This window comes from Archocentrus centrarchus, chromosome 10 (assembly GCF_007364275.1).
Source record: "Archocentrus centrarchus isolate MPI-CPG fArcCen1 chromosome 10, fArcCen1, whole genome shotgun sequence".
Classification (NCBI taxonomy): Eukaryota; Metazoa; Chordata; class Actinopteri; order Cichliformes; family Cichlidae; genus Archocentrus; species Archocentrus centrarchus.
Window position 1 is genome coordinate 9180689 of NC_044355.1, and position 14986 is coordinate 9195674.

The 14986-nt window shown below is 38.6% G+C and overlaps 1 protein-coding gene and 1 pseudogene across 1 annotated transcript in view; both read left to right on the forward strand.

Annotated features, from left to right (window-relative positions):
- Positions 1-4860: 4860 nt before the first annotated feature.
- LOC115787151 (ecto-NOX disulfide-thiol exchanger 2) overlaps positions 4861-14986 on the forward strand; it is a 48828-nt gene continuing 38702 nt past the window's right edge. Inside the window, exons 1-2 of the mRNA XM_030739729.1 lie at positions 4861-4941; positions 5421-5619. Of these exons, the coding sequence (XP_030595589.1) occupies positions 4861-4941; positions 5421-5619 (280 nt within the window). The remainder of the gene's footprint in view (positions 4942-5420; positions 5620-14986) is intronic.
- Positions 11112-11230, forward strand: LOC115787522 (uncharacterized; annotated as a pseudogene).

Consider the following 14986-nt stretch of genomic DNA (forward strand, 5'->3'; position numbering starts at 1 on the left):
TTAGTAGGAACAGGTCTTTATTAACCTCTTTCACCTTGACACAGCCAGCTGTGAATATAATTTCAGATAGATTTAAAAAAACAAAAAGAATAATTCTCACTGTGATGATTTACACTAACATAGGAAAACAGATGATGTTACCCAAGTAACATCAAGCCCAGGACATTGTCCTGACTCTGAATGCACCTTTACAAACAAGAGCAACAGCAAATTTAAAGGGTGTCTGTTTTGCTAATTTCCAGCTCCATGTTTTATTTGCATGATTCACATTTTTAAAATTGTTTTTCCCTCTTATAGTGGGCCTTTGTGCACCCTCTCAGTTGTCTGAAACAAGCCGTTTTAGCTCCTCTCCATTTCCTCTACTCAAACAGAATGATTTACATGGTAGCAAGTGGATGGAGCGTCTGTGCTGACAGCCTGAGCTGTGTGCCCGGGATGACCGTATTAAGGACATCCAGTCTCTTTGACACACTGATCCAAGAGCAGAAAAAACTGTTGGAATTTGACCGTTTGGAATAGTTTGTTTTTGGATCACAGGTGTTACTTGTACATGCACTCACTTTATTTTTCAAAACTTTAGCCAAGTTTAATATGATTATCACCATTCTAACAATATGTATGGCAGAAAATGGAGAAAAGCATAATAGGTCCATTTTGACCTTTTTTCAAAAGAAAACCACAAAAGTAAAATTGTCAGTAAAGATGATTCAACCACTGCATGTGCTATATATTCAAACCTTGAAACTTGAGTGTTTCACTGCATTCTACACTGCCAAGTGGTTTTGGTGCCTGAACCTGACCAAACAAAGAGTAAAACCAAAGCTCATAAACCAAACACACAAACTGCGGTTTTCCAGCTTCTATTCTTGTGATTGATGAGATCACCTTCTTGAACAGTCTGACATATTCTGATTGTTATTTACACTGTGGTAGGAACAGCTGGTCATGTTTTGGGGGGTTTTTGCATTAGTCATGGTGATTGGTGAGATTATATTGTTTGTTTTTTAAATCTGATATCTGCAGTGAATGTGCAATTTCAAGTCACATGACCCCCATTGTAATTTGGACATGTAGTGGCAGTTTGCATTTTCCATATTAGGACTGAGACATTTGACCTATATTTTCTATAGCAGGCATAAGCAGCGAGAAGATACAAGAGTGAAAAAAAAAAAAGTGGTGTGCTGCGTAAGATCAAATGTAAGTTGCACTCTCACACATGCTGAAATCTTGCAACATTTGAATCTTTGACACAACCGCAGATCATAAAATTAGAAAGCTCAGTTTTCATCCATGTCCACTTACAGTACAAGATAAATTAGGAGTAGCAGAGAAGGAGGGAGGAAATATGTTAGTTATGTGTGGTGTGTTCATGATGAAATATCTCCCTGAGCTATACTGTTAAAAATGGAGATGAGAGAAATCTGTGGGAAGAACTCAACTCTGCTGCAGGTCTCAGGCATTTAATGGTTAAGGGTAAATTCATCGGCTCACATTTTCTCATTCACTTCAGTGGGAACATGAACAGCTCTGCAGTGAAATTGCACCCTGATGCAGCCGCATCTTTTTCTCCGTGTGAGCTGAGATCTGGTTTGATTTGTAGCAAAATATGTTATGAACTCACAAGCGTGTTTCCTTGTTTTAAAACAGGAGCAGTGGAGCATGTTTGCCAGAAAATTTTATGACTTCCCAGATATTTTCTTTGGGCAGTCCTCTCAGCGCTGAAGTTGGTGGTGTTTCCGCTTTACTTTTTGACACATTGTTTGGCATTCACCCTCGCATCCGCCATCAACCATCTCTTATCATTCTTCCTGCTCTCCAGCTTCCTTTTCTTTACTTTAACATGTAGAACTCATCAATCGCCTAGCAACAGGGGTTCTTATCACCTGTTTCCTCTCACTGTGACACCTGGTTAGAAACTGAGGTCATCAGTAGACATCCATCCATTTTCCCTTGATGTAGCTTGCTTTGCTCATTTCACTTTTTGGGATCATGTTTTTTTCTTCTTTTTTTAATCTAGCCTCGGTTTCAGTTTTATCCTTCAGGCATTTTTTTTTTATCAGCCTAACATATTTAATACACCCTCTCCTGCTCAAGGAACCTATTTTGAGCCTTTGATAATATGCATATTTCTTTATTCTCCTTCGCTGTCATTTAATTCACTTATTTTCCTCGCTTACAGTTGATTTAGAGGGAATCACTTATGAGAAATGTATCTGTAGCCATCTACTTCCACTTATTGCTACAGACTGAAGAACAGCAAATATTATTTTCTTCAGTGGATTTATTGCTATTGAAAAGCAAAATAAGCAGTGTTCAGATCTTAGATAATACATGCTGCTGTTATTTTCTGATAGCGGGCCCTATCACAGTGATTTATTTGCATTGCTGCAAACTGTGACTCATTGTATATGGAGCCCCAAAGTGCTTAGTATTAAATGAATAAATATGAATAGATGTAATTAAACAATAATTTGTGAATTTATTTAGGAGGTTATTAAAACTCAACTCATTATAAAAAGTTTTTTTTTATTTTCATAATTTAACATAATATTACAGGACTTAATTTATTTTCATAATGGTGTTTTCCCATAATTTACTATGACTTTTTTTTTTCCTTTTCCTTCCTTTCTTTTCTTTACTGCTTATTCAAAGCAGCATCCACTTGGTTAATTCAGAATTAGTTAAGATGTGTGTGTGTGTGTGTGTGTGTGTGTGGTGGAAGTCATGAAGCGACATTTGCAAGTGAGTGCAAGTGTACATTTGTGCTCTGATATAATTTTACCGGAAGCGTTTGTGAATCTGAGAGTGAAATTGACTAATTACAAATCAGGATTCAGTAAACACGAGATGGACCCAAAGTTACTGTAAGCACGAGACAGCGCAGTAACACAAAAGGTACAATGACAATAAAAGTTAGTTACATCATGTTTCACTTCAGGAAGACCTAAAATATCACGTGTGAGCTGTCAGTTTTAATGCTGTGATGATGTCTGGTGAGATGAATGATTTGTCTGTTGACATTAAGTATGCTGGGAGAAAGGTGGACATCAGAGGTGACAATGAGAGTACTGAAATATTAATATTAAATAATATTAAATTTTAGATAAAAGTATAACATACCTGCTTAACACATTAGTAAAACAATAACTGAAAAAACAACCTTATAACTCTTCAGGAGCCTGCATAATACAATAAAATTGAGATTGAGAAAAATTGGTCCTTCTTTTCCACCATAACTGTTTGTTCTTTTTGTCATATGGATTGCTCCCGGTTGAGTCATTTGTTTACTTTTGGGTCGCACATCACCAGCTGTTTGTATCTCCTCCTTATGTGCCTTCATATCCTGGTTGCGCTCGACGGTGTGTTTTTGCCTCAAGTGGTGAAACGCGTTTATTTGCACCTTTAGCATCAAGAGGTTCCTTGTATATTTTACTAAATATTGTGCTTTGTTGGAGGTCTGATCTCTTGTTGCAGACACAGTTCCATATTATTGAAGCAGCTCCCTTTTTAAGTACTAAATTGCCATGGGAGGCTGATGCACTACTTTCACTCTGACATGTTTGGGTTTGTGTTGTACAGAATGTAAATGCGTGGCATTGCCATATCATTTATCATCACCCAATGCTTTTTTTTGTGCTGGTACAATCGTGGACAATATATTATGGCACAGCCCTGTTAAACATCTGAGGAATCTGACCGTCCCCAAATTAACTCTGCATTGCAACTACTGCCCCAGAAATGTAACGAGTTTCAAAGCACTGTCTTCAGCAGCAAGAAAAACATGGAGACCTGCAGGAGATGGTGTAGCTCACACCGAGCCCTGGTCTAAATATGATGGAGGCAGTTTTTGGTATTTGTGAAGAAGCAGAAGCGATATCCCAACCACCCTTTTAAAGCTGCTGTATGATGGGGAAAAGTGCATTACAACAAGCCTATACCTGATACCTTTGCCATGACATAAACATGGTAGTTTTCATAGAAGGAGAACACAGTAATTAACGTGTTTAGCATCCACACAAGGTCCACACATTGCACATTAGTTTGATTAACAACAGACTGATTTGCTGTTACACCCAAATTTCCCCTCTGTGGGACAATAAAGGCTGTTTCTTCTTCTTCTTAAAAGCATGACGTGACAGCAAATCACAAGTCATCAATCACAAATCGTTTGCAAGACAAAATAATCCATAGTATTTGAGGAGTAGATGAAAGGTGCCTGGAAAATGGTGGTTGTAATGTGAGATGAACTGTTTTGCTGTGTCATTATTGGATGTTGGTAGCAGCACAATGATCAGTTGAAACAATAATAACCGTAACGTCATCTTTTGAAAAGGCTTATTTTGACATTTTGTCTGTGACATGATCAAACAGTTCTGAAAAATCTGTTACTGAAAATTAATGAGTCTATTTTTAATACTTTCTTCAGTAATTTCATGGTTCATTATATATTTTACACAATTTAGTTATCTAATGTCATTTAATTTCTTTTTAATTCACTGGCTATTGAACACCGTGGGGATCCGTACTCCTCCTGTCTGCTCTGCTGAACCCTCCCACTGTGGTGACTGATAGGACCACATCTGTATATCTATAAATAAGTGAAAGGAAAAACTATAAAAATGTTACATTTTCACAGAAATTTGTTTGCCTTAAGATATCTGACTTGTTAAATAATGTATTTTGTGATTCAGCTGATGACCAACCGTGTCTGGCAGTCAGTAAATGCCACCTTCTGTAAAATTGTTTCAACTCATGTGTCATTTTTTTTTTTTAAGCCATAACTTTAGCACTGTATTTTGCATATAACCTTTTGTGAAGGATTTGTGTTAGTGAACAGTGCTCTTGCATGCACATGCACAGATGCAAAAGTCTTACTCGCCCTCCGGCATAATTGTCAACTCCAAATTCTCTACAGGTGATGTTGACACAGTGGATGATGTGGTGGGGAGCATCATTTCCATTTCATAAAGTTCCATACTGGGACTTGTATGCACATAAAAGTGCAGTGTATGCCTGTGCTTCAATACGAGAGTAGGTGTGTCCATGTTTCCCAGACACAGTGTGAATCAATATTGTAAATAAAGTTTCTTTGATATGTAGGCCTGCTTGCGTTATCTGTAAGTTCATCATTCAAACAGCAGGGGTGACAGAGAAAGGAATGACTCAGTAAAAACTTCCTGAAATATGTATGTGGTTCACAAGATTATTTATTCATGCATGGCTGTGTATTCCATTACAGTATGTGTAGGCTGCTTGTGTGTCACTGTTGTTGACAGCGAATCACTCAGGGAATAAGCACATAATGTGAAATGCAACTTAAAAGATTTAGTATGAGCTGAGCTGATAGCTGACCAAAGGTGGACTCTTCGGTGCAGGTCTGTTTGTTGTTCTGTGTAGGTGTTACTTTTTCCCTTTGGAAGAAACTACTGTTTGATCTCATTCATATTTCTCTCCTGCCTCCAGATTTCGACCCTAACCTTGGCATGATGGCTGGAATTACCCCCATGAACCCAATGATGCCCGGCCTCAGTATGGTACCTGCACCTCTCTCCCAGGACGTACCGGTTGTCAAGGAGATCATCCACTGCAAAAGCTGCACCTTGTTCCCCCCCAACCCCAGTAAGTCATAGTATTATGCTAATCCTACTCCAGCTCCCCTCACCGCTTCATCCTTTTCTTCTACTGCAACTAAAAAGACCACACTTCTATGGAAGACAGCTGCTTGTATTAAAGCTTTTGATGCAGCACCGTGATTTAAAAACAACCCTAAACAGGATCCAGTTTGCAACCACATAATTTTTTAAATTTTGATTTCTTTATTTTTTTTAAATATTAGGGAGTTGAATTTAAAATCTCATTAATAATTTTCTAGAGTCCTGGATAACAACTTCAGATAAATTGAGCAGAGAATTAGCTCAGATTGAGCATAGAAAGCTTCAGAGTCAACCCCCGAATCCTGGCTGGAGCAACTGATAACAGCTGATGTCAAAGCCAGCTGACATCTACTGATCATTAATTGATATCTTAAGTGGGACCTTTTATTTACATTGCTTTAGCCTGCCCACGCAAGCCACTTTGTAACCCACATCAAACTCATGTTTGCTCTGTTTTATGTGTGCTTCTAGTTCCTGCTATCAGTGTCCTTATACTTTTAATGCATGTGTGGAATGGCCAAACAAAATGCAAAGACAAACTGAGGTCTTCCTCAGAGTTATCTGTTTGGGTGATTTAACGCTTTCTAGGCTTTCATGCCATGAGGTTTTGTCATATTTGTAAAATAAGTGTCAATACGAGAGAAGATACACCTATTCACTATACATTCACACAAACACTGTGGAAAATCTCACTTTGTATAATCAGACTATAAGTGTGCATTTCACAGACTGACATTTATATTTATCTCACCGCCACCTTCCAATTATTCCGAGTTAGGAAGCAAAATAGTGGGGGGTCCTTTGATTGATCCCACCTCTGCTTTACAGATTTCCCGCTGCATAAAACTTTCTGCCTGGGGACTTTTTTCAAACAAGTGCTACATGTCATCTTCAAGGTGAACGAAAAGAAAAGCTCCTTACAGCATTAGCATTTGCGAGTTTACAATCCTTTTGCAAAACAAAACACGCGCTCTTGAATTTTATTAGGCAAATATTGTTTTTCACCACACACGTAAAGCTGTTTTAAGATATTCTTGTATATCTGCTGTATGTATTATGGCTCAGTATATGTGACAATATAGTGCAAGAGAGAAAAGCAGATTAAAAGTTAAACTTCACTTTGGATCATATTTCTACCTAGGTGTCAGGAGCAAGTAGAGAAATGAACCAAGTACTTTGTTCAGGGGCACCTACAAACCCTGAGGCTAAATGAGGGATCAGCTTGTCAAGAAATTACCCAACAACTTTATAGCCTGTCACAGTCACTCTCAGTCACAAGCACGAGTGAAAACTTTTTTGTGCAAGATCTGTGGCCTAAACTTGGAGCCTTATCAATCGCTGGTGGCACTTGGACGTGAGGCTTAATTGGTAACCTTTTTCCATCCTTGTTCTTACTTTGTACTCTCCTGCCTTTCTACTCTGTCCACTTATTCTTCTCTCACTTATTTGATCCCCATCTCTACTTATGATCTTTTTACCTGTCACTTATTGCAATGTCACAAAAAAGCAGTTAAACTTTAAACCAGGTGTTTTAAAATAGGCAGACAACTGAGAAACTGTTAAAGCTTAATTTTTCTCATGAAAGTCAAGTACCTCTGTGGGAGGCCTACAGGATTGGTAATGCCCAGTGAGACTTGCCACCTCAACCAGATGGTTGACTGTGTCTTTCTGTGACTCTGAGAGTTGTGTTGTTCAGGTCAGCAGCTCAGTGTGTGTGTGTCAGTTAAGGTGACTGACTAAAACCAATTCAGGTACTTGGCAAGGTTGTGCCCTTGGTTGAAGGGAATCACCTCTTTGTCTAACTAATTGCTTCTCTGCTTTGCAGTGGCTGTATAGTTCTGTTGAACTTGTTGAAACATCTAAAAGAGCTTGCCCAGACCTGGGGAAAAAAAATCCTTTGGATAGACAAAACCAAGGTTAAGTAGTGCCAGAATGGTGGGAAGGAAAAGTATGGAGAAGGAGAGAAACTGCTCATGATCCAAAGCAGAGCACATCATTTGTCAAACATCTTGAAGGAAATGTCATGTCATGGGCATGTATGGCTGCCAATGGAAACAAGTCAGTAGTGTTTATTAATGATTTGATTGCTGATAGATGTAGCAGGGTGATTTCTGTAAGTGTACAGGGCTACACTTTCTGCTCAGATTTAGCCAAATGATGCAGAACGGATTGGCTAGAGCTTCACAGTGCAAATGGATAATGACCCAAAGCATACTGCAAAAGCAACTCAAGAGTTTTTTAAGGGAAATAAATGGAATACTCTTCAATGACCAAGTCAGTCTGCCTGATCTCGGAGGCAAAAATTGTGTCATTGTCCAAATACTTATGGCCCTAACTGCAGTCAGGTATATGCAACGTAACCACAACAGCTACAGTTTGACACCTGGCAGTTCCCATATTCCTTCCATTTCTTGTATTTCTAGTTGAATAAATGTTAAGTGAGCAATAACATTAAAAAATGGGGCTTTGTTTTAAAGTAATATTTCTTAATTTAAATGTCTGGGTTGATCATCAGTCAAAATCTGAAAGGAGCTTTGCACTGAACGGAGCTCTACGAGACCTCTGAAGGCATCTTGAGGCGTCAGATGCCAAACCTTTAAGTTACAAAGTGGGACCAGCTGTGTTTTTTTTGTTTTTTTCAGCACATATCAGAGACTAAATCACTTGAGATCAAGGGAATTTGAAAGCCAACTTACTACTACTGTTGGCCATGTTTTTCAGACCAAGTCTCTACCATGTGGTGTTCTATGATCTAAGTGTGAAGCTCACATGCTCCTGCAGGTGGTTTTTGCTATGGCAAAGGATCTACCTGCAGCTACACAATAGGGCTGTGCAATTAATCGAATTTTGATTTCAACTTTTCTGTTTTGGCTCCAAATGATCACAAAAACAGTGTAATCAACGAAAAATGATTATTATTAAAATAATTTTATCACATTATGTTCTGATTTATGCTTCAACGCTGAGTCTTTGCGGCTCTACATATGTGACCAGCGATGTTGCCGGCGCTTATGCTTGTGCAGGTGCATTATGTGTTAATTACCATTTATTATCAAGCAGGAAATCTATGCTGTAACCTGACCTGCACCTCCTGAGAAATATCAAATAATGTCCATTATGTCCCTACCAATCACGGCATGATTAGCAAGGGATGGTAGGGAGATGTCCTCACCAATATTTGCTCCGTGGATGTAATTAGGGCCACACCGGACCCTGATTCATCCCTGAAAACCCCGGAAACTGATTAGACTCATGTCCCTATCTTTATACCAAGCTTTTTGCATACATGAACAGGATCTGTCATTGTACATTGTGACACTAAAATGTGAGAATTAATTTGGTATAAATAACTTCTCCTCCTATTATTATTAGTCGTTATAACTGGCATTGTCTTTCCGTTTTATCTATTTATTATTTGTGTTTAATTTATATATGTTAATTTATATATTCTAGATTTCAAGGAATTCGTTGTTTAAGTGCAATAAATGCAGTGTTTTACAAAGTCAATGAGTAATTGTGTTTAAATTGAAATTGTGATTTCAGTATTGACCAAAATAATTGTGACTATGATTTTTTTCTATAATCAAACAGCCCTATTGCACAATAAACTGCAATGAATTATGTGTTCTGACACACCACACACATTGGGCTACTGTACACCTGCTCTTCTGTGTGTGATTGGACCACACAGGCCAGCCTTCACTGGTTATCCTTCATTTGACAACCTTTTCGAAGGTACTAACTTCACCCCACAAGACCTGTCATTTTGCAGTTGCTCTCAGCAGTTGTCTAGCCCTCACAGTTTTGCCATAGAGTTGCTTGAATCCTTGCACATACCCATTTCCTCCCGTCTCCAACACATTAATTTCAAAACCTGACTTTTCGCTTGCTGCTTATTATGTCCCAACCCTGAAAGGTGCCATTTTTATGAGATAATCAATGTTATTAATTTCACGTGTCATTAGTTTTAATGTTGTGGCTGATCGATGAATATCCCGCCTAATTCTCACGATCTCCGTTAGTGAGCTGTAGGACAGGGCTGGACGTGACGTGGAATATATCTGGGGACCTCTACAGCCAAAACAAAGTTTAATCTACAGGCAGCAGTAGAAAATCGTGGGTCAAATACCTTACTTAGACTGTTTTTCTGCCAGTGTATATATAGATATTTTTTAGCAGAAAAAAAGTTGGCCCAGTCTTTCATATCAAAAAAATGTAAAATGGCAGTAAGTTTTATTTTTAAGAATATGATCTTTTAGCATCTGTCTCACTAAAGCTGTGTTGTTTTCCCAGTATGGCAGAACTGACGGGTGAGTGAGAGGAGAACGTTGTAATAGCACTGAATCATTATTTCATACTGCATGCTGTCAAAGGTGCTTTGAGATGCAAAACAGTGCTGGTTGGGACAAATCGTTAAGAGATGAAGTTGTTTGAAGTCTTTGTCATGTGTTTACCCAGAGAACATATCATACAGTTGGATTGGATTATACTTCAGCATTGAGCCAGTATAAAGCTTGCTGTAAATGGAATGTGTAGGGACCTCTGGTACAGTAGTCCCATTCGTTTTATAACTAAGGCTGCTGCTGCTTGGAACCAGAGCTGTGTTATTGTTGCAAATGGTTTGAGCTGTTACAGGGAAACAAACACTGGCATTAGCTGCATTGAGGTGTTAAGCAAATATCACAGGAAAGCACTTGCATCTTGGCAACAAGGCTGCATATGGTGTCCATCACAAGTAGTCATTACCCTCTAGCTGCATACACTCAACCTGACACCGCATGCAGCATCCTCGCTCACTGACCTTTTTTGCTGAGCAACAACTACCCTTTCAGCCCTCCCCCAGCTCTTGCGCTCTCTCTCTCTCATCTATCTGTTAAGTGTGCATAGCCTTACCATCAGTGTTCATCCTCATCAAGCCCTTATTCTCATTGCATCCTCCTCCTTGACTTCAGTCAAACCCTCCCAATTCATTATTGATCACTGGTTCACCGTCTCTGCCCGCCCAAATGTTTTACAAAGGATCAACTCCAAATATTTGGATCTATGGACCCACTTCAGTGATAAGTGTCTTTCTTATCCAAACCTCTGGTGTGGTGCGAGAGACCTTTTAAAGAGTTTTTGAGTATTCATGTGGTGTGTACCAGTTCTACATATAAACACATTCAGTATAAAATATTTAGGAAGGATGCTCAGAAGCTTTTAGTTGGCTTGTTTGTTTCAGTTTCTTGATGTAGTTCTTGATGGATTTCGGGTCAGTCTTGTGCGCTACAAGCACACCTCCATTGAAAATGACCATATTTTCATTGCACATATCTGTTTGCGTCAAAAATGTCTTCAGACAGTAGTCAACAAACCACTGTAATGAAACCAAACTAATTATCAACAGAGACTGATGTGAGGGTCTCTGTGTTCAGTTGTGAGAGAGTTGTGCCATTTTCTCCATTCTAAATCTTCACGGCTTACAGCCGTACCACCCTGAGCACACTCAATCTCGTCTGATCTCAGAAGTTAAGCAGGGTTGGGCCTGGTTTGTGCTTGGATGGGAGACCGCCTGGGAATACCAGGTGCTGTAAGCTTGAGGTGGCTGTGTGTCAGGATGTAGAGTAGGTCATCTGCTAATTGGAAGGTTGGTGGTTCGATTTCTGGCTGCTCCAGTCTGCATGCCAAAGTATCCTTGGGCAAGATATTGAATCCCAAGTTGCTCCCAATGTGTTCATCAGAGTGTGATTGTGTGTGTGAATGTTAGATAGAAAGCACTTAGGCATAGAACGTGCTTGTGTTAATGTGCGTGTGAAGGGGTGAATAAGACATGTATAAAGAGCTTTGAGTGCTCATGTACAGTAGAGAAGTGCTAGATAAGAATCAGTCCATTTATCTTTTACCATGTATATGGGTTAGTTCTTATTTTTTGATATGAATGAACCTAAGCATGGGTACTTAATTGTGTCTAGATGTAGTTTATCTTGTGAATTATAGCCCTTTGAGGGATGAAGCATCCTCTCTGCAGCATCTTCTCAGACCATGAAAAGGTTTCTGGGCAGTCAAGATGATGGATTGCAAATAACCAGTGAGAGTGTAGCAAACCACTGGGTGGTCATACAGACAGCAGGCATCTGGGACAGGGTTGGACTAAAAATTAGCCAGTCTGTTTGCTTTACAGCCACCTCCATGTAACTGTATGTGTAATTTTATCTAATACAATAGAAAATCACAGGGTTATTTTGAGGCAGTGTTTTATGTTTTTTTTTTTTAATTTGTTCTTTTTAACCTGTTAAAATTCAGTTTAGTTTCTTTCATTTTTTTCCCTTTGCTCTTTTTTCCCGTCTATCCTCCTTTCCTTTGTGTGCATTGTCTAAAACACATAAAGCCTTAAAAAAATTATTTATGTGGTATGATTTCCACAAAAGATACTGCAAAAGCTGCTCGATCCATCCTCTTCCTATGTTTCCTTAGCCTCAGGTTCACTTGCTTATTGTATTTGCATAAAATGCAATCACTTGCACTGTTCATAAATGCTTTGATGTCCTCTATGATATCATGTATTTACTGTAATCTGGAAATCACAAATGGCTCATCTGGAGAGTTGTTTCTAATTCATTTGCATAAAATGTTCTATTGTGATAAACAGTGCAGTTCAGTAGCACAGCAGGCAGCCAAGGGGATTACAAAATGATTTCACTCCTGCTAAGTTTTAAAAGATACACAGAAATTAACAGATTTAAGCCAAAATAACCGAGGTTTTCCACTGTATTTTCTCAGATAAGTTACAACATGTCACATTAGGTTATTTCTGCACTGCACCTGTTCTCCCTTCTCTGTCCTCCCTGCTCCATCAGCCACTCGTGGACCGAAAAGGTCAGTTAATTTGGAACTCTTTGTTGCATCCGCCAACAAAGCATTTTCGTGCTATCGCAGCTTTTTTCTGCTCTGCCTTTACTTTTTCTGTCCATCTCAACTGAAAAACTAGTCTAATCCGCCAACTCTAGAGGTCAAGGAATGAAACAGTCAATGATTTGCTTTAACGGTCACATTTAAAGAAAAAGAGAGGCACGGGGAGGGATGGGTTGTGGGAGCCTGTGTGTAAAGGTATGAGAGATATACGGGGGAAAAATTAAAAGAAAGTGATGGTGCTGGCTCAGGCTCCGGGACATAAAGTTTGTTTGTAGCTCTTCAGAGTGCTGCATGCAAGTACAAGGAGTTCTGACAGCAGGGGATTATGAGCTGATAAAGCTTTTTAGCCAAAAGAAAACTCTGACTTTGGATCGTTATGTTTTCACAGCTAGACTTCCTTCCCCTAACTTTTTTTCTTCCTTGTCTATTATATGCTCCAGTATATTGTATTTATAATAACTAAACAGTGGAACAGTTAGCAATGTAAAGTTTATTATTGCCTAGAGCAAGGCTTTAAACTGTGTCTGAGTTAAATTTCACAATTCACCTAGTTATTATTAGAGTGCATAGCCAGTTGGCTCTTTTTATTAGACATTATGAAGCACTTGTTTGTCCTTTATTCTGCATGACCATGTTGTAAAGCTGCTAGGCCATTCAGAAATTACTTGTTATTGATGGTAAGCAATGAAGTTGTACATGATTACATTTTTAATATGCCTTATAAGGTTATAGCACCACCACAAAAATAGTCAGTCTTCCCTAATAACATATGCTTAATTATTGTAAATAAATATAACAAGTATTAATAGTCTCCAAGTAACTCACAAGACATTATCAGCGTCCTAGCTGATAATGTCTTGTACTTAACTAAGAAACTACTACCTACTCTAAAGTTACCTTCCCTGAACCCAGTAAATCCTTTTTACACAGCTTCTATTCCTAATACCTTAAACACATTAAAAATGCACAAGGTTTATTCCTTTGCAGTTAAACAAGAAAACAGCCAGTACACATAGAACTGCCCCTTTTTAATAACCATCCACTTCAGAGATTTTCTGAAAATCAGTTGAAAGAGGCTCCGATTGTTCAAGGCTATGAACCAATGTACTGCATCAACTTGCTGCATAATTTTCATCTGACAGAGCTTTTTTGTTGTGTAGGATCACGCAGATTTTTAACTTTTATCTGTGTGTGCACCCAGTCTGGATGTTAACTGGCCATTGATTTCTCATTATCACTTCTGATCATTGGGATGGTCATTAACAGCCCTAATCTACTAACTACAAAGATTAGTGGGCAGTTATCATCCATTGTAATCAGTGATAACAGAAAGCAATACAGATTATGTAAAAGACCTGAGATGAATAAGTTACCCTGAAAATTACTCTTTGTATGGTCTTGTATGTTAACCTAGCCTAAACAAGTTGTTTTGGTTCCTAAACCCAACCAAACAGCATGTCAAAATGAAAGTTGAGTTCAAAATGTGTTATATTGAGGCCGTGGTGATTGTACTGAGTGCTGTTAAGGGAGAATGTCTATTCTTGTAGTACTATCCCTCATAAGTCACAAATTTATTAAGAACATAACTCATAAATGACTACTTTCTGTGAGGTTTTTTTGGTTGTATTTCTGTTGTGTTTCATGTTTGCTTGTAGTTTAGATTCTTGTTTGTGGTTTTCTGAATCCAGTTATTAGTTATAGTTATTGTACTTCATTCCAGTTTCCCTTTGTTCTTCTTGTCTTCCCCACATCTCTGTGTTCCAGTGTCTGTTTTGTCCCTCTGTGTCATCATCCCTTGTCTCGTATGTGCTATATTTAGTATTCCCCGTGTTGCATCAAGTCCATGTTTGTATCATGTTTGGTCTTTTCCTGTTGTATTTTGACAGTTTCCTGTCCCTGTGTGTTGTGTTCGGTTTTACTTCCCCTGTCTCATTAGGGTCACTCAGTCCACCTGTTCTTCACAGCTGTTTCCTCTTGTCTTGTTACCTCGTGTGTATATATTGCCTGCGTTTTCACCTGCCCTTTGTCGCGTCATCATCAGTGCTCCTGCAAGCTCCTTCTGTGTTTTCCCTGGCTTTTGGATTTTGGACTTTGCTCCTGCCTCGACAGGGATTTTGTTTTCTTGCATTTTTGCATACTCAAGTAACTTCAGCATTAAAACTGCACTTAATGTGTTTGAGACCATCAGTTGTGTTGTGAAGAGGTAGAGTTGGTATACAATGAATAGCTCTATTTGAGTAATGTTCTAATCCATATTATGACAAGAACTACTCAGCTAAGTAAAGAAAAATGACAGTCCATTTTTTTTAACCTTTATTATTCAGGTAGTCCCATCATTACTTTAAGAAAGGAAGGTCAATCAATCCAAAAAATTTCAAGAACTTTGAAATTATTCTCAAGTGCAGTCATAAAGACCATCAAACGTTATGATGAAACTGGCT